We start from the raw sequence: 19,429 nt of genomic DNA, 5'->3' as shown, positions 1-19,429 counted from the left end.
TTCTTTGTTTAAATGATGCTATCGCTACGCCATTACCCTGCAGCAGGGCGATCTACCCCTTTGGGCACTGTCCTGGCACAGCACCTGGCACAGACACAGGCACACTGAGCCCTCACCGTGCCAGACACTGCAGGGAAAAAGCAACAGCCGACAAAGGACAGGCAGCCTGCTGCTTTGCAACCTTTCCAGATGCAGGGGACACTCCACCTTTTTTGGAGAAAAAAAAAAAACAAAACAGCAACCAACACCCCGCTCCAGCACGTGCTGCGTTCCCCTCCCTGGGCTTTCCACCCTTGGCTCACTGAGAGCCAGGCCTGTGTCCGAAGGCTGCCAGCTCCTGTCCTGCCCCTGACACGGGTGTGGGGCCACAGCTGGATTTGACCAAGGGCTCTTGGAGCACTGGGGGACCTGGCGTTAGTGTGGGACAACCGAGTTCCCCTGTCCCTTGCCTTTAGAAATCCTCTCAGAGGCTAACGATTTGCTTTTAATAGTGGAGCATCTTCACCTGGGCTTAAGCAGCCTGGCTAAGTGACATCGAAGCCCAGTGAAATCAGGATGGTGCCTGCCACTCTTGCAGTACTCTTTCTGTGCTTTTCAGTGCACAGCAGCAAGCAGCAGTTGTTGGGCTGAAACCGCTGGTGCCCCGGCACCCCAAGGCAGCGTGTACCAGCCGTCTGCCTTGCCTGTTTGCATTTATTGCCGTGCCTGTTTGTGGGGCTGGAAGGATGAGGGTGGAAGAGTGTCCGGAGCAGTTTGGGGGCTGTGCTCATGAGGCCTCTGTCCTGCCAAACTCTTGGAAACAGAGGATCGGTGGGGAAAAAAAAAAAAAAAACAAACAAAAAAGCACCACAGTCGGTTTTGAGTCTTTCACGCACATAGTTCAAGCCTGTCACAGCGCCGTCAGAATTCACCAGATCCGTTAAACCTGGAGCAGAGCTGCACCATCTGCAGCTCCGGCCACAAAAGAACAGCCAGCCCAGCCGTTCCCAGCCCGGAGCGGGGCATTTCGCTTTCCCTCGTGGGGCATTTTGGAGCCGGCGTGGACACCCGGCGGGGCGCCCCCAGGGCCAGGGGACGTCCAGCCCTGCGAGGCCCCGGGGGGGGGGGGGGCTCGGGGGCTCCCCGCGGGGTCTGGAGAGGGGGCCACGGGCAGGGGGCGCCCGCTGGGGGGGGGCCACGCCGTCGGCGGGCGGGCTCCGCTCCGCTCCTCCTGGCCGGGCGGGCGGATCCCGGCTCCTGATTTTCCCGGGGGCTGCAGAGGCTTGTCCCGGCCCTGCGCGATCCTGCTTGGCTGCCGCCCTCCCCGCCTCCCTCCTCCTCCTCCTCCTCCTCCTCCTCCTCCTCCACCACCCCATGTGCTTCCTGCCGGGCCAAGTTTGCAGAGCGCCGCCGCACGCCGGGCCAGCGGAGCGGAGCCGCAGCGGAGCGGGGCGCACGGAGCACGGCGGCGGGGCCGGGCCGAGCCGTGCCGGGCTAGGGCAGGGCAGGGCAGGGCAGGCTCGGCGGAGGGGCCGGCTCCGGCTCCGGCCTCGGGGCGCTCTCCCCGGCCCCTGCCCGCCCGCACCATGCCGCGGCGGCGCGGCTGCCTGCCGCCCCTCGTCTGCACTTTAGCCGCCCTCAGCCTGCCGCTGCTGCTGGCCGCCGAGCCCCGCGCCAAAAGTTGCTCCGAAGTGCGGAGGCTCTACGCCGCCAAGGGCTTCAGCCAGAGCGAGGCGCCCAGCCACGAGATCAGCGGTGAGTCGGGGGCAGCGCCGCCGCCTTTGTGCGAGCGCCGGACGGGCCCCGGGGAGCGCCCGCGGCTCGCCCAGCTCGGCACGGCCCGGCACGGCCCGGGCTGCGGGGGCACGGCTCGGCTCGGCTCCACGGGAAGCCCCCGGAGCGCAGCGGGGGCGCCCGGCTTCCCGGCACCGGGTTTGAGGCTCCCGGAGCTCGGCGCGGCTCCTCCGGGCTGCCCCCCCTTCCCCGTGCCGAGCCGAGCCGTGCCGTGCCGGGGCGGCGGGCGGGACCGCGCCTGTTGCCGGCTCCCCTCCCCTCCCCGCAGCCGGCTTCCAGCGCTCCGTGCCCCCGGGGCTGCCGCTGCCCCGCGGCCGGGGGGCGGCGCGGCGGGGAGCGGGACCCGGGCAGCGCTGCGAGGCGGCCGGGGCCGGGCAGGGCAGCGCAGCCCCCGCCGCAGCCGTCCCGCCCAGGTGCCTGCTGCTGCCGAAGTGAGGGGGAAATGATTCTTTTTTTTTTTTCCTTTTTCCTTTTTTTTTTTTTTCTTTTTAACCTTCCCCTTTTTCCCCTCCACGTTCGTCCCGAGATACTCGCGCATCCCCGGGACAGGAGTGCTCGCAGCCGGCGGCAGTAGGAAATGGTAGCTAATGTGCTCACACCCAAAACATTTTATTCTTTTTGTTTCATCCTTCATCTCCCTCCCAGGGCTGCTGCTTTTATTTCCCCTTCTGAATGACCTACTGGACCGCATTCTCCGCGGAACAAAGGAAGTGCCTTTTTAGCTGGAATCCTCGGAGACCACCAAGGACTCCAGCTCATGCACTGCAATTTCGCACTACTTTCAACAATAACAAAAATGCATGACTGAATGGCTCAAAAATGTGGAGTGTTAGAGGCATTCATTTCAGTCTAGGACACTGTCACAACACAGACAGACCCCAAGTAAATACCTTTAGATGGCTAATATAGGAGCTGGGGGTAATCTTTACCATTGGTGTGCCCTCCAGATATGCATACATTATCCTTTTCACTGACAAACTAAAATGATTTCAGTCGGTTCCACTTTTATATTGTCAGACTAATGATATGCGTTTAGCCTACATCTGTTTGAGTAAAATTGAGGGTCCGTTTACTTCTCCGAGAAATATTTTAATGAGAAACGTCTGACTGGTTGCAGTTAAAATACTCTCTCCGCTTCACCCTCCCTGCTTCGTAAAATAGTCTCTAATAAATAGCCTTGTATTTGGTTCGAGTCCAGCCCTTGTGGGTGTAGGATCAGGGCACGGGCAGGCTTTCTCATATGCCCGGTATCTGGAAGGTTTGACCGTTTCCATATTTTGTGTATTGTTACTTAAGATGACTTGGCTAGCTTTGGAGGATGTCAGGACTAGATCCTGCTGGCAGGGCTTCCATCTGAGGCTCTGAAGCTGTTGTCGGTTTGACCCTGCCCTTTTGCAGTGAGGGGTCAGAGAAATGTGATGAGCAAGGTAAGATTATTTGACAAAAGAAGGGCTTTCTGCAGTGACATGCTGAAAATCTCAGCCGGGTTATATTGCTGTTCCAGGGGGGTGGGAGGTCGGTGTCTGGCCTCGCTTGGAAAGCAACAGGTCTCGTGAAGTTACGTTTCAAATGTCATCCTACCCTGCGGGGCATTTCGGAGGGGATGGTGGAAGTCCTTAAAGGAAGCATGCTTTGTACACCTCAGGTGCGATTGCACTTGAAATTAAAGCTCGCATCACCTGCTATAGTTTCATATTGCCCCTGCAAGTTTGGTGGTTTTGGCGCTGTTTTCGGTTTTGGTGTGGTGTTTAAAGGCTCCTGATCTCCCCTCTTGCTGCTCAGCCATTGTATGCAAATAGGGAGATGGTAACAGCTCATGCTGCTGCTGGCAGTTGACTTCCTGAGCATGCAGATAGTTCACCTGCTGCGGTGTCTGTGGGGGGTGCAGGATCCTGGGGGGGTCCCATCGAGCAGGGAACTAGGTCCTGATAACACTGAATGGAGGCTGAGGTCTGACACGAGGTCTAAAGGTCCCTAGTGCATATTGCATCTCAGAAATGAGTCACCCACCAAACCTGTGATTTCAGGTGGTGTTTCAGGTGATAGCGATGTGTTCTCACTCACCAGGGTGAGCTGGGAAGGCAGTAACCCATTAGGTTGGCTAATCAGGGAGAACGAGATAAACGCGTGTGAGGGAAGGAGCTGTGTGTTTTGACGTGCACAGCATTGGAGTGGCTCTGGAAATGAGATTTCTGCTTGGTAGCATCGCTCCCCTGGCTGCGACGTGGCTGAGAACAGGTTGGGGAGTGTTCAGTGGGCTGTAGTGCTGGTGGGGGAGGTACAGAAACACGGTTGTTACAGGGCATGAGTTCAGTCCAAAGTCTGTCAAGTTCTGCTCTAGATTTTAGTGCTGTTTTGGTAGATTGTCTGTTATTCTCCTGCAGAATTGCTTCAGAATGCAGTGCACGGGCAGAAACTTCCTAGCACCTCTCTGAAAAAGTGCCCTAAAACCTGTGGCAAACTAGTTTCTGTGAGTCAGGTGAGTTCTTTACTGTTAAAGCAGGGCTTACTGATGTACAAAACTGTTGGCCTTGAATTGTCAAAGTGAAGCAGCATGGGCAGATATGTCCCTACCCTGAGCTGTGAGGCAGTGAGTGAAGCGTCCTCACTTGATGGGCTCAGGAGTCATTCCAGGATATAGTGGCATTTCTTTTTTTTTTTTTTTTCCCATTTTTGTGTTCTTCTGGAGCAGTAGGTATGTGCAGTGTTTTTCCTTGCTGGAATGGGCATTTCCTTTAATCTTTTTATCCATGTCATTGCTGTTTTAGTTTCATTAAATGACTATTGTTTGTTCATAATTACCTAGGAGTTTCATTTAATATTTGTTTAGACTAGGTTTGGGACCTAATTAGAGCATGTGTAAATGATAGGTTATGTCTTGCAGACATACGTGGGCATTTCTGAAAGAAGTGCACAGCTGGTCAGCTCATGGCTTGCTTGATAAGAGGTGTATAATGTGTTCTTTGTAGTGTGGAATACAGAGAAATTGTTTCCTTTTATGTTAACTTGGTGTTGGAGGTGTAAAGAGATGTTAGTGTGAGAAATCTGCATGGAGGCATTTCGTAAGTCGTGGCCCTTTGGTGCTGCCTTACATCTGAGTGATCTTTAGGAGCTTCTGCACCTATAGCCCTGTGGCACTTTGTGTCTCAAAGGCGAAGGCTGCAACTTCAGGAGTTCACCCTTAAATCCTTGGGGAAGGTAACTGCATCCCGCCTGATATTTGGTGTGAGGTGCTGGGATGGTGGAGGTCTGGTGTTGCTCTGCAGGAGCTGGCTATTATTGGTGAGGTACCCTGCAGATGGGAACGGGGCAGTTCTGCAGTGCCTGTTCCAGGGGGATGGCCTGTGAATCAGTAAAGGGTTTCTTTTTTTTTTTTTTTTTGGCTGCATTTCCCCAGCCCAGGCAGAGATGACTTGAAAAGATGTAGGTGAAAGTCTCAACTTCTTTTTGTTGGAAAAGTGGAGACTTCACACAGCATATGTGGTTGGGATTTTTTCATGAATTTCCTTTTAAAGGCTTTCTGTGCAAAGGGCACATCCCGGGAAGGTACTAGTCCTGCAGCCTGTTGCTGCTCACTTTGTTCATGCACTACCCAAAAGTATTGCTCTGTATTGAATCCACACGTCTCAGGGCCGTGGTTGTGGTGGAGCATAATTCCCTGGGGCAACCGTCTGCAGTGGCTGCTTGCACCAGTTGGTCTTGTGCAGGATGAAATGCAAAGCGAGCTGGTGGTGGTGGCATCTGTGATGTGAGACCATGGTGGTGGCGGCATCCATAAGACCTTGGTAGGTGGCTGTTATTTAAAAAAAATAAAATAAAACACAACATTCCTTTTAACTGAGGCTCTTTCTTGCTCTAAGGTGTTAAATAGATGGAAATTTCTTCCCTTTTCCTACTAAGTGGAGGGAATAGATGTTTCTTTTCCCTGATTAAAAAGAAAAAAGACCTTGCCAGTCAGTGGAAAAATGTTATAAGTTGACCTGTGAGTGTCCTATAGAAGTGTAATGAGTTCCTTCAACGGCACTGCTGTTCTGGTTTCTTCTTGTGTGGATTTCATGGGGGCTTGGAGACAGACCTGGGGGAAACGCCAACCTTTGCAGGGAGCTGAAAGCAGGCAGCGCTCTGTGTGCTGTCTTAGCAGAGATACCCTTTGTCTCTCTATTTATACCAAGTAAATGGAATAGCTGCATCTGTTTGTCTGTGGTGATTGAGAGAGGTTCTTTCATCGTGACAGAGGAAATTGCTTGCCCTTCAATTTTGGGCTTAGGGGATTTAACAGCTACCCAGAGTAGCTGCTGGAGGGGTGCCCTGCTGCTTGCTCACCCCTGTTGTGTTTATAGTTGTCACCTGAGTGCTGTCACCAGTGTGCCCCCCAGGTGTGCCTTGGTGGATGGGAAAGGCCGCTCTCTCAACGTATAAAATTCTGCAAACGCTTCTTTACTTCTTCATGCGCTTCTCCTCGGCGGGAAGAGGCCACACGGAAAAGCTGTTGCTGGGCCTGGTCCTGGGTGGCGTTACTCGTGCTGCCTGGCGCTGCTGGGCCCGCTGCGGGATGTCTGCACAGAACAGCTCTGGGACTTGGAACCACAGAACAGCCCAGGCTGGAAGGCGCCTGGAAAGATCGTGAAGTCCGATCCTAAGTAGAAGGGAGCCTAGATGAGATTATCCAGCAGCCTGGCCAACTGCATCTTGCAAACCTGCAGGGATGGGGATACTGCCACGTCCCAGGGGAGGCTGGGCCGGGCTTGGTGCGCTGCGAGGAGCACCAGACAAGGCCGCGTCCTCCTCACCTTCTCTTTGAAGGTGCGGAGCTCCCTGCCCACCAACAGCAGCTCTGTTGGCAATGGCTCTCATCGCACGGCTGTCCTGGTGGGTGGGGTGGGTTCTCGTGCCCGGCATGTATTAATAGAGCAATTGTCTGGCCACCCGTGGGTGGGGAGGTAGCTGTCGGAGAACGTCCTTGCGGCAAATGCGAGCGCTGGCATGGAAAAGTAAACGAGAAAATCGCTTGAAGTATTTTTAGCTGCTTCTAATGTCATTTAGCAACTGGAAACAGCGGGGGGGGAGCGGGAGAGGGGGGTTGAGCTGGCAGTATGCAAGCCACCCGTGGCCACTGGTAAGCGCCCGGTCCCGTCCGGTGGGGCCATCGCTCAACGAGCGCTTGAGGAGAGCCAGGGACGGCCTCTGAGCGCCTTGTTCCTCCAACTGCCGTGCACCCGGGACTCCGCTTTCTCTCTTTCAGCTTCCAGAGCAGCGTCTTGTTCGACTACAGCGGCGCATTGTGTCCTAGCAGACTGCAGCGCTAAGCATGTGGTTAACAGCAACTGCGCGCAGTGGTCCGGGCTGAGTGGGAGTATCGTTTTCCTTGGCAGACACTTCATAGAAAGTTCTGTTTTTTCTGCCAGAATAAGCAGTCATTACATTCCATACAATTCATAGTCAAATTATTATCTATTGTTAAAATTGCCTTAATTATCAGATGTTTCCTTAGACATGTAGCTGTTTTTTAAAAGGCTGAATAGAAGTGTGTACATTGTGCAGGAGGCCTGAGCTGCACAATGTTTCTAGTACTGTTTTGTAATTTCAGGGAGATTTTCTGTGGCTTTCATATGTCAACAGACTTTTTATTCTCACTAAAACTGCACCAGAGCACGGCCGAGGCGGCGGCGAGGCGCTGGGCAGAGCTGCCTTGCTGCGGGATGCTGCCTGTCCCTCCCCACCACCGGCAGCCACTGTGTGGGGCGGTGCACGTTATTCGCCCCTCGTAGCGGAGCAGTAAGGGGAGTTCAGGCTGGAAGTGCTGTGAAACCTACGTGGACAGAGGAGGTTTGGGCAGCACCCTGATGGAGCATCAGGGCTGCCCTATTTTCTGCAAAATCCTTCACCTCCTTCCAGAAGAGGAGTAATCCCCTGGGACTGATTCCCTGCTTTTTGTTCTGCCCCCCCCCTTTTTTTTTTTTTAATTCCTTTAAGGAAGTTCTTGTTAGCAAGAAAAAACCTCTGGGTGCCCCCCTTCCCAGCTCCCGGAGGCGCGGGGCTGCCAGCGCCGGTCTCCGGGGCAATAACCTCCTCGCATTCCTCACATTCCTTGTGCTTTCTCTTTCTTCTGAGATTATGAAGATAACTTCCTTCTCCCATTGCTAAGCAATGCGAGGGCCCGGGAAAACTCTTGAATTTTCCCCCCTGCTCCCTGAATTACTTTGTGAGCTCCGCTGAGATCCCCTGTAGCAACCACTTCCAGTCTGCACTCTTCACTGTTATTTGTGCATCTCTGGAAGAAAGCTGCTGCTTTTGTTGTTGTTATTTTTTAATTATGAAGCACTTTAATTAAAAAAGAACGACTTTGTTGTAGCGTGTCTTACCTGCTTCCCAGTTTAAGGACTTTTCTTAATGTTTTGTGAACTGTTTTGCCTTCCTAGCAGAGGTTTCAAGCTGCCATCACTCTTGTTATTTTCCCCCCCACTTCACACACATGCAGTCTGGCAGAGCCTGTGGCAGAAGCACCGTGCTTATTCCAGGGGATTTTATTCTGGTTTAGCTCTTTCTGCTCCGAGAACGGAGCTTGGATAGAAGTAATGTGCTGGCAAGAGGGGAGGAGGGATCGGAGGTTACACGCGTGTGGGGCTGGTGCCGGCCACTTGGGCTGTCAGCAGGCTTTGCCTCTACGAGGATGCAGCTACGTGGGTTTTCTTGGGATGACATTGTCTGTTTGCAAACGGCCGCGGCTGGCATCTCTGCCCACACCCCTCTGGTTTGTGCTGTGCGGCCCAGCACCTCTCGCATCCCCGCTGTACCTGGGAGGTGCTGAGACACGACCCATGGGTATGCTGGGGAAGTATTGCAGAGCCTCTTACCAGAAGCAAAATGGTGTCAAATTCCCCCCCCCCCACCCGGCTTATTGAATAAAGCACTTCTAAAAATACTAGTTTCCATTCTTCCTGCTCAGTTTTTTCAGTTTTTCTGTGGTTTGCATGTGCAGTGGTGGATGGACCAAGAGGTGTGCGAGTTTGGGGTGAGGCACCTCTCACTCTGCTTTTGGTGTAGGAAAGGTACGTGGTCAGCAGAGGAGCTGCCTGGACTGAAGGATGTTGAAGGAGTATTTCTCTTAATGTTTCCAATTTAGAAGTTGAGAATTGTCTGGATTTTAAGCAAATTCAGATGGGAGCAAACAATGATGAAATGTTTAAAATATGTTTCAACATTTTTGTGGGAATAGAAACTGTTCTTATACAGGCTAGGCTGCAGCCTTCGGGAGGTGAAAATATGTGGCCCTTACACATTGTCGGCATTGTTACTGCGTTTCTTCCCTTTTTTTAAATGCTCATAGGAAATTGGCTTTGGTAATTGAGTTTCTACAGAACCACAACATCCAATGGCTGTTCCTTTCCAGGGGTCATAGTTAGGTTAGTTTAAGTAATGTGCAGGAGGTTTAACCTCTTGTGGTTTGTAGTGCTATTCTAGAAATTGCTGGTGATTTGGGGTGTGTTAGAGTAACAGCTTCACAGGAAAACCCCAAATGTCAGGGTGTCTGGTTTTTGGAGAGCTCTGACCGCTTGCTCTGTGAGAGCCGGGCACCTTATGGTACGTCCCTCGAAGGGACGCTCTCGCTTTGGAAAATGCAGTTAAAGTCTTTATGGCCCACTGACTCTCCTTCTGAAAGAAGCCGGAATAACTGTCTGTGTATTGTTTACCCACGTTGACTTATAACATCCTCCTGCTCCAAAACACCTTTGTTTTGGGTCCTGCAGACCCTGCGCTTGCTGCCTGGTGCCAGGTCGCATTGCCCTGCATGGCTGGTACACCCCCCCCCCCCCCCCCCCCCCCCCCAAAATCCAGGGATTTAGGGATTTTTCTGGCAGAGAAGGGCCAGCTTTAAGAAATTATGAGTTGGGGCTGGAGCTTGGTAGCATTGACAGTTTGGTATAAAAAGCTCTGTGTTGCAGGCTGCGATGACAGGCAGTGATAAATCACTCTTGGCTGGTGCTACAGGTTCCAATAATGGTGTTTTAAAAAGATTACATGGGTTTTAATGCAAACTTTTTGCGTCTTTGTACTGTCCTTTATGGGCTCCCTTTCTAAAGAGCGGAGCCTGTTTTGATTCAGCGTTCTTGGAATCTAAAGATGGAGCCAGAGTTTTACTGGGCTGAAATGCTGTTTTTTGCTTTTCCTACAAACACGAGGATCTTGTTGGAGTGTCTTTATAGCCAGCTGGCTACCAGGAGCCGTTTCACAAAGGCGCCTGTTTGTTTGTTTGTTTTAAAGGTAACTTTGCCTCATGGAGGATGAAAGAGCAAGAGGCTTTGCCCGGCTCCAGTGGGTGCTGTTAGAAAGAAGTTTCCCCGTGATAGGGAGAGGCTTTGCGTGATAGCAGTGAGGGGGAAAAACAACCTTGGGCACATACCCTTCGTTTCCTTGGCCTGTTCCCATGGGAGGACTGGGCATTTGTATGATCAAAGGAACCATAACAATCAAAGGCCTGGTGGAAAATAATTCCCTTGCCAGGTACATGTGGGTACCTGGGGCTGGGCAGGGTTTGCCTTTGCTCCAAGATGTGTGGGGTGGCTGTTTTTGTTTTTTGTTTTTTGTTTTTTTATTTTATTTTTAATTATTATTATTCCCACTGAGGATTGCAGGAGGAAAATGGACCATTTCTGGGGCCTGCCCTTCATTGTGGCATGGGAACAGCAGCATCTGTCTGGGGGATGCTGGTGATCAGGGGGTGCTGGGGTGGCCCAGCTGTGCCGGGGCAAAGGCAGGCTCTTGCAGCGTGGTGACAGCTGCGCAGTGATGCTGGGCTAGGAGCAGCTTTAATTCCCTGGCAGCCCGCTCCAGCAAGGGACAGCCAGCGGCTTGCCCACCCGCCTGGCTGCGGGTTTCTGAGGGCGGCAGGTCCGGGGAGAGGACAAGGTGCCTTTGTCCGTGGTGGCGATGGTCTCCCGTCAGGGCACAAACCCCGTGCGCAGATAAGGGGTGGGAGCAGTGCCACCCGTTTTGTTTGGGTTGAAGGAAACCAAGCTGATTTTTGGCTCCGTTCAGACGTGGAGCTGCGAGTGCCACAGGACCATATGTTTTTCTCCTTGGTGGGGGGGGGGGAATGGCTTTGATAGTGTCTGCTAATGATTCAGGGCTGTTTACATAATAATAGTGGTTGGCTTTCATTAGCTCTCGTAAGGAGATAGCTTTCCTTTAGCGCAGTTGCTTCTCTGTTTGGTTTCACACCGTTGTGGCGGGGGGGCGGTGAGACTGGGCCGCGGCCCCTCGGCAGGCACAGCGATGGGCTCCCTGCTCCTTGCTGCAGAGGAGAGGGGACACGCAGCCTGGGCAGCCCCTGGAAGACCCAGGTAATGGTGCGGAGCATCATAGCATCTCCACAGAGTGGAGTTTACCTCCGGTTTGGGTGATTTCTCAGTGCAGTGCTTGATGTTTGCACTAAGAACTCTTGGCGTTACGTAGTGGCAAGGAAGGAAATCCACTGACCTGCTTCCACCAGGGGGAAAAAGCCGGGACGTTTCACCTATCGGAAGAACTGATCTGTACATCGCGGATATTGGTTGCGTGTGTGACGCTCCTGGATTAGATGCTGCAGCCTCACCTTGGTACGGCGCTTGTTTGCTTTCCGTGTCCGAATAATCGGGGAAGGGTGGTGTTTGTGCAGCATCTGCCTGCCACAGCTACCGCTGCCTGAGCAGGAGAGCCTGGAAACTGCTGGGGGACACAACCTAGCGCTGAGCTCTTACTAAATAAATAATGTTGCTCGATGGAGAATACAATAGCCTGAGTGCTACCTTTTGAAAAGGTGAAGTTGGATGTTGTTGCCCCCCCCCCCCCCCCTTTTTAACTCAACAGCGGGTGTGTCGTGGTTTAAGATCTGTGCCAGAGGCAGTGTGGGCACAGCTGACCCTGCAGGCACGGTGCCACTTTGAAGTGGGGTGAGTCCCGCGAGGAGTGGGTGCTCGCCTGTCCCCTTTGGCTGCAGATGGCTGTTTATTTAGGAAAGTGTCCTAAAAAACACTAAAAAACGTGGTAGGTTAATGGCTCAGATGTTTGAGGGAGATCCCAAACAGAAGATGGATTCACCACCTTCTCCTCCAAACAAAACTTCTAAAAATCTTTTTCCATCCATTGTCTCAGTTCTGAACTGTTCGTGCGGCTCACTGTCCCAGCTGGTCCTTTGATAGGCAAGGAAGGAGCTGGCCCCAAACCTTGGGATTTCGGCTGCTCCTGACGAAGGGCTGGAGCTTGCAGGAACGCTGTGGCCACAGAGCCACCTGGGGCAGGCTCCTCACTGCGATTCGCCTGGGTGGGCTGGGGAAGGTGGCACTGTTCTCAGCTGCATGGCTTCAGGTAATTAAGGAGGGTTAATTGAAGAGCGGTGGCTTGGCGGGTGGCTGGCTGAAAAAGTGAAGGGATGGGGGCTCAGTGCTGTTCCTGCCCCCGCTGAAACCACCCCGCTGAAGGGACGCAGGGAGCCCTGTGGAAGGGGCACAGCTAGCAAAACTTCGCATAACTCAGTCCTCCGCTTTATTAAAGGCTCCTTTATAACGTTCTGTCCTAACACCCGCCAGAACAGCTGGCCTTTTCAGCAGCCTGAAACCTCCCTTGCCGGGAAGGCTCCCGAGCGGGAGCAGCCGTGCTGGCACGGCGCTGCTCCAGACCGTCGCCGACGCTGCTTGGAAAACCCAGCCTGCGTGCGGGCGAGGATGCCAGGCACGGCTGGCGCTCCATGGACAGTGTTTTCCAAGGTTTCCAAAGCCAGAGATGGGTCTGCTCGCCAGGCAGCGAGCTCAACAGGCAACTGAGAAATAGCTGTGGTGTGTAAGGGTTAATTTCTAGGTATTAAAATATGCACAAAAGGTTAAATGGGACTTCCTCCGTGTCAATGAATTACGGCTTTAAAATATTTGCATTCTTTCCTGAAAGATTTAGGAATAATTATATAGCACTCAGGGGCAAGGCATTGCCAGATAAACTTAACAACTCTATAATTTGTACTCGAGGCAGGGTTTCCTGTAAATGATAGCTTTGTTTAATTTTACAATACTGCTTCCAAATGTTTGCTGGTTATGAATTGCCAACCAAAATGGACTTGTGAATCTGGAAGAGTGTTTGTTTGTTTGTTATTGGAGACAATAAAAGCTGCTGAATTAGGCTAAAACTTGGCATCTTGTCTAAAACTTCTAGGTATCCTCTCCCATGCGGGGTTGTTGGGGTGAGCAGTCGAGGTACGGTGCTTGCAGCTTTCCTGCTTACTGTACAGAGTCCCTGAGCTGCTCCGGGGTCTCTTCCTGCTCAGCGTTTCTTTTTCTGGGTTTGAGAAAGGAGCGCTGCAGTTTCAGTGCACATACTTTATTTCCATTACTCAAAGCCGGAGTCATGCATAGTTACAGCCAGAGACACTTCAGCAGCTCTGGGGATAACAAGATAGCTGACAGATTGGAATGCGGATTTATCAGGGGTAAAAACTGGCAAAATTCCTTATTTCTGATTCTTCTTCTTAAATGGACCCTTCATGTTCCTGCTGTATGAGGCCACCGAAAGTTTTAACCCTTGTGTTCCCCAGCTAAATCTAGGGATTCGCACTGGAGCCACATTCGTGTTTTCTCTGATTAAATTGCTCAGTCTCAGTTTATGGGTGTTTCTCGTTTCTCTCTCTCTCTCTTTTTTTAAAGTGAATCTCTTCCAGAAATGTTTTCAATGGGTTTTTATTTTCAAGTGCAGGCCTTTTTACCAGATGTGTGGCTGAGCGACCACAGAATGTAAATTTTACTGTATATTGCCTTTGGACTGGCAGTTTGAAAGACTACTGGGCAGTTAACATAGGAGGATTGTGTCATGAAATCCGCTTCCTTGGGATTTGATTCGTATTAATTTCTTTCAGAGCAAATCACACTTGTGCTACATCAAAATGCAATTGAAGCCTACTTTTCTTGTGCATTTGTTAGGACCTGGAAATTGTGTACATTGATATGAGAAACAGGCCATCTTTAGCTATGTGTATATATGTGTATGTTAATGTTCTGAGCCATTGAGCATTGTCTTTGTGGGAAACAAGTTATAAGACGAGAAGCACGCTTGGAAGTTGAATAATGTGAAATCCCTCAGTTATGGGAGCTAGGTTCAGAAGACGAGATGAGCTGTTTAGCAGGAGAGTTTCAAGTTAAATTTTAACCTCGGAGAATTCCCGAAATCTGCTGCGAGCAGCTGCTGGTGCAGCAAGATGTGCTTCGTGGCAGCCCCAGGCGCGGGGCCGGGTCTGGCGCCCCGCTCTGACATAGCTGTCTGCAGGGTGGGTATATTTGGAGCTGGTGGTTGCTCCTGTGGTTGTGCGTCTCGACCGGAGGAGAATGAAGAGAACATCGCTTTTTATTTGAAAAGGAAAGGATTGCTCAAGGATTGCAAAACACTTTGTTTTGGAAAAATATCATTGTTTGAAAATAGCGTGGGAGCGGGAGAGGGGCTGTCTCTGGGTGCTTCTGGACCAGTTTTGTTATGGTGCACCGGTGGGACAGGTCCTCCATCCCCCTCAGGACACCCGGACAGTGCAGGAGACCCATGTTACAGCCTTGCTGCAGCCCTGGCAGCATCGCTTTGTGTTGGCTGTGGGTCGTTAAACGCCTCCCTGCTGCAGGGACTTCTCGTCTCTCCTCTGTTCTTTTTTTAGCTCCAAACTTTTTATAGTGTTGCTGCTTCAGGAGGTGCTTGGATAACAAAGCAGCCAAGGGGATGGGAGGAGAGAGACCCTCTCCCAGCTTGGGAAAGACTAACTTCTAAACCTGACCTAAAAAAACCTAAACCTAAACCTGACCGACCCTTCTAATCGGCACTGCTGACTGTCCTGGGTGGGTGAGGGTGGCTCTGGCATGGCACAGGTGAATGTCCCGTTGCTCTGCCAGCCCCCAGCATGTGGACAGGGTGTTCCTCTGTTGCTGCCCCTGTTGTGGGCTCCCTCCCTGGGGTTTGCCCTGCGCCGGGGGCTGTTTACCTTTCCGTGAGCGGATTTAGTGCTGCTGCCTGGGAGAGGGGTGGCAAAGGTCCTGTTTGCACTCCCTCCTCCCCCCAGCTGAGCCAGGCTGCTCGGGGCATGCTTAAAAAGACAAAATTGACCCATTTGATACCTGCCAGTAAAAGCCTGGATGGGGTTGTCCCGTTACGATAAGGTGCTTCCAGACGGGCTTGTTTCTTTTCCACGCTGCTGAACCAGATCGTGCTGCCCTCGTGTAGCTGTTTGCGCAGCCACGGCCGCTGTGCACGTGCAGTCACTGAGCTGTAGCGTGGGGGTGATGTTGCCAAAATACAGGTTCAGTGGTGGAAAGTCTCTGTGATACCTGGGCTTCTCTTCTGCACTCAGTGCTGAAGTCTCCCAGCTTTGCTTGTTCCAAAATGCCTACGAAGGGATGCAATACTGTGTTGGTTAGAGGGAAGAGACCTTCCTGGGCAGGGAAGATGGGGCACAGGGCTGTGACTGGGAGGCAGACTTAAGTTTTGGTCCCCTTCCAGGCTCGGGGCAGGGCAGGGGTGGCTCAGCATGGGAGGCAGTACAAGCCCCGAGATGGGCACCAGGCAGGAGAGGTGCTGTGTGTCCCTGCACACCTCCTGCTCCTGTCTTCAGGAGGTGAAATACGAGTTTGGAAGGAAGACTTGGGAAACCAGAAGGATGGGCTCATCTTAAGAGACTGAAACGGCCTCCTGTGCTCCCCTGCCCTCCTCGCGGGCAGTTGTCCTCTGCAGCCGCATGTTCCGTCTGGGACTCCCCGGACCATCCTGGGAGGATTTTGCTCGAACAAAGCTTGTGGTGAAGAAGCCGGCTTGCAAATTGTTGAAAAGATGTTGAGATTTATCTATGCTAATGTGATGAGGAGTGCCCGTGTGAACCTGCAGGCAGATAACGCCGGTGTTCACAGCTGCACCGGGCGGCAGATAGGGTTCTTGTCTGCTTTGTGGGGGAGAGGAGGAGGAATTCTTAATTTTGAGATATCCTTATCTTAATCCTTTCTCCCCTCTCTCCTGCCCCCCTTCCCGCCCCTTCCAGGGTGGGTTAAACTGCTCAGCTTTGCCTTTTCCACAAATACTGACCGCCGCCTGGTTCCAGACCAGGGGAATATATGAGGGGTCTGTTCCACCAGCGGGATGTTTTTTTGGACATAGGTCACATTATGCTGGCTGAGCACAGTGCGCTGCTTGTGTGAGCTGGGTGGCTTGGACAACAGATACCCAGGCAGTTAAAAAAAAAAAAAAAAAAAGTAATGCTTGGTGGGAGTAGCAGGCAAGGGCTTAAAAGCACATTTTTCAGGTAAAAACCTTATTTACAAACTCGGCTGTGGTCTTAGCTCCAAGGTGATTTATTTAAGGGGAGATGAAGGTGGGACATGGGAGGTGTAGCTGATGGTTCAGACTGTCTCTGGGGCTTGGGGGCTGTGCTCTGGTCCCAGAATTTTTTGTCCAGATAAATGCCCCTAGGTAGGTGGCAGCGACCCCAGCCTCAGGCTCAGCTGTGGTGGAATCAGCAGGCTGACGTCCTGCTGCCTTGCCCTGGGAGAGGCCTGGATCAGTGCCTCTCGCTTCTCTGTGCTGCGGAAGGGATGTACATCCCCTTCTTCAAGGGGCCAAAGCCATTTCTAGAGGCTTGCTGTTGTGGCATGGGGCTCTGCTTGCCGGAGGGAGGATTTCGTCTTGCAGTGGCCCGCTTTCAGGGCGTTTCAAAGGTCTTGGGAAAGTTTCACCTCATGTTTTTGGTGCTAGACTTCATCTGTCTCCGGTTGCGCTGCTTATTTGCCTTTCTCCATGCGACGTTTTAGGCCCAGCCGTGCGCGTTTTTGGAGGTTTGTCATATTTACACTAGCAGTTCTCAGAAAGTTCAGCTGAAAAGCAGCTTTTCTTCCTGGGAAAAGCCAGGAACCGCTAATGTGAAATCTTTGTGTATAAAGTTGCCTTTCTCTGCTTATAAACAGTGGCCCTAGGATGGATGTGTGGTGGACCTGTTTAGATTTAAATCTGACCCACCTCCTTGTTTTCGGTGCTGACTTTCTCTTTGAGGAACGTGTTCTTTCCTGCCTTTTGCAATAACACGTGGTGTGAGTTTTTAACCTTTAAAATTGGAAAGTCATGTTGTATTGCAGTGTCCTGCCGTAGATGGCAGCGTATGATTTTTCCCCACAATGCTGTGTACACGGCTTGCTTGGGAAGTTCCCGTGTAGCCTTCCTGCCAATGGGTAGGCCAGCTGGGCAGAGTGGGGGGCTATGCTGTGGCTGGGAGGGCAGACCTCAAGGTAGTGGAGATGACGAATACCATGGTTGGTTTGGCTGTCCTCTATCCCGTAGTGGAAGGAGTGTGTTTATGGCCATCTCTGGCCTTCTGAGGTTGTTGGTGGTGAGTGGAGCAAGGCTGGAAATCTGTGTGTGTGTGTGTCACTGAATTAATTTGGAGTGAGAGTTTTGCCAGCTTTATATGGTCTCTTGGCCGTGTGCAGAAATAGAATATCCTTGGACAAACGTCCTACCCCTGTGAGCTGGCCTCCTTGTACTGATCTTTCTGTGTCTTCTGTCAAAGCAATGTGGCTTTCTCAGGCTGGCTGGATTATAAGGATCTGATAGCTACAGAGAGCCCATCACATGTCCTGATAACCCCTGGTAAATCTGCAGGAGAGGGTGAGCCGGGAAGCCCTTGTGCGTGCCTTGGCCTTGCAGCTGTGATAGGAGGCGTGAGACCGAGCTCTGATGGCTGTCCCTCCCAGAGCCCTTCATCTGGGCTTGTTTTCCCCACCCTGGTTTGTGTCAGATTGATGTGAGGTAATTATTTCTGAACCCCTTTGGGTTGGTGACTCCGGACCAGCTGCAGTTGGGAAGGAGGTTCTGCAGTGAGGAGCGGAGGGAAGATGTGGAGCAGAGCCACATCACACATGGCCGCGGCTACTCTGGTCCCATCAAAGTCAGGCTGGCCCAGGGTTTGGCAATGTCAGTGGTGAAAAAAGTAAAGCCTTAGTGTGCTTTTGCGTACAGGGCTGAAAATGCCTGAGTCTACCTTGCTTTCTCTTGTTTTTATTTTGGGAGTGTGCATCCACCTGCACAGACTGACAGAGCTGCTCTGCATCCTCTACAAGAGAAGCCTCCTAACTGAAATATTAGGTCCAAAGCTCGGACAAGCTGTAGGTTTGGCTTTCTGGGGAGAGGGCTATGCCTGTGTCTGGGCTGAGAAAGCACATCCTTGTGCTGAGCTAAACTGGAGAGAAGCCTGTGGAACTGCAGGTGTGGACTAGAGTGAGTGCAGTGCCTTCTCCCTGGCTGCCAAAATGTGCATCGTGTTGCTGTGAAAATGTCTCGTGGAAAACTTTCTGCTCGTAAGAAATTTCATGCATGTCTGCCCAAGACCTGCTTTTGGACTCAGTGTTGTTTTCTAAACAAATGAGGCTTTTTGGTCCTTGAAGGGGAATGGGGGGCACTAACCATTCTGCCGCCTAGCAGCCCATCAGCCCTAGCTGATGAGCTATGAGCTGGTGAAGGAGATAATTTGTTGAGCAGGAGCTGAGCACTGAAGTGAGTAATAGCTCTCCTGAACTCCCTTATTTTGTGGGCCCCCTAAAAAACGATTTCCAGAGGAGCCACAGCCCCCTGCATCTCAGGCTTGTCTCCTGCCTCTGTGTGTGCTTCCACAGACCCCTCTAGTCGCCCCAGTACTGCAGATCACAAACTGAGTATTAAACGTTTCGTAAGAGCCAAACTGTCTTGGGGGGGGGAGTATGGATTCAAAATGCATTTGAATAATCTGGCATTTTTTATATCTTTTTCCAGTGTCTCTTAACCTGCTATAATTCTTAAGTTATCTCTGCTATTACTGTGCTTGGCAAGCTCTGTAGGCAGAGGAAGTGTTTATTCATGTGGGTTTTACATAGATAAATACAGTTGTGAAGTAGTATTGACACATGGAAATGTTCGTGGATGCTTAGAGAAGAATCACCTGCTTTGTGATAGCTCTGTGTCAGTTCCTTGGTTTAAATGTCTGTACAAAATCCAGTCCGAACAAAGCATGTTGTAGAAAAGGATGCATATTTCTTTGGCTTAAAAAGAAGAGGAAAAAAAACCTAAAACATACATACACGCACGCCCTTAGTAAATGTTTTGTGCACGTCAGAAACAAAAGCACCAACATTTGCTTGTCAGAGCTAATAAAGTGTGCTTGGATCTTAATTTTTCTGCTTGATTTCACAAAGTAATTGAAACTTCCTTTTTTGCTGCAAGCTTTTTTCTTTTTTTTCTTCTTCTTTCTCCTTTAAAGTTTTTAAAAGAACATCTTTTGGTCAGTGAGTTTATGGAATTTTGCTCAGGAGGCAGATGCAGTTCGAGCTCACTGAACAAGTGGTCACTCAAAGCTCACAGGACAAATCTCTTGTCTCTGCAAGTCATTTCTCCAAGTTGAAAAACACCTAGACCAAATAAACCTTGAACTAGAGGTTTTATAGGAGCTTTTGAGCATGTAAGTGAAGCTTTTGTAATCACGGTAATCTGATAAAACCTTAAAAAACAGGGGTCCCATAAAGAAAATAGTAGTTGCACTTGAAGTGATAAAAGCCACATCTGGCAAACTTTGCTTGCTACCTCCTGATGACCTGAGAGAGAGGCAAATAACCCCTGCTGGAGAGGCAAGGACGCCGTAGCCCTGTGC

General features: G+C 51.4%; 1 protein-coding gene across 2 annotated transcripts in view; it reads left to right on the top strand.

The window, feature by feature from the left end:
* Positions 1-1,351: 1,351 nt before the first annotated feature.
* Positions 1,352-19,429, top strand: part of GPC4 (glypican 4) — a 69,337-nt gene continuing 51,259 nt past the window's right edge. Inside the window, exon 1 of one of the 2 annotated variants that reach the window (XM_083797333.1) lies at positions 1,352-1,734. In XM_083797333.1, the coding sequence (XP_083653459.1) occupies positions 1,566-1,734 (169 nt within the window). In that variant the 5' untranslated portion in view covers positions 1,352-1,565. Of the gene's footprint in view, positions 1,735-3,745; positions 4,012-19,429 lie in introns of those variants that run through there. The other variant, XM_083797334.1, reaches the window with a different exon arrangement.

This window comes from Anser anser, assembly GCF_964211835.1.
Source record: "Anser anser genome assembly, chromosome: 13".
In the NCBI taxonomy this organism is placed as follows: domain Eukaryota; kingdom Metazoa; phylum Chordata; class Aves; order Anseriformes; family Anatidae; genus Anser; species Anser anser.
Note: the sequence above shows the minus strand (reverse complement) of the source record. Positions and strands in the feature narration are given on the sequence as shown.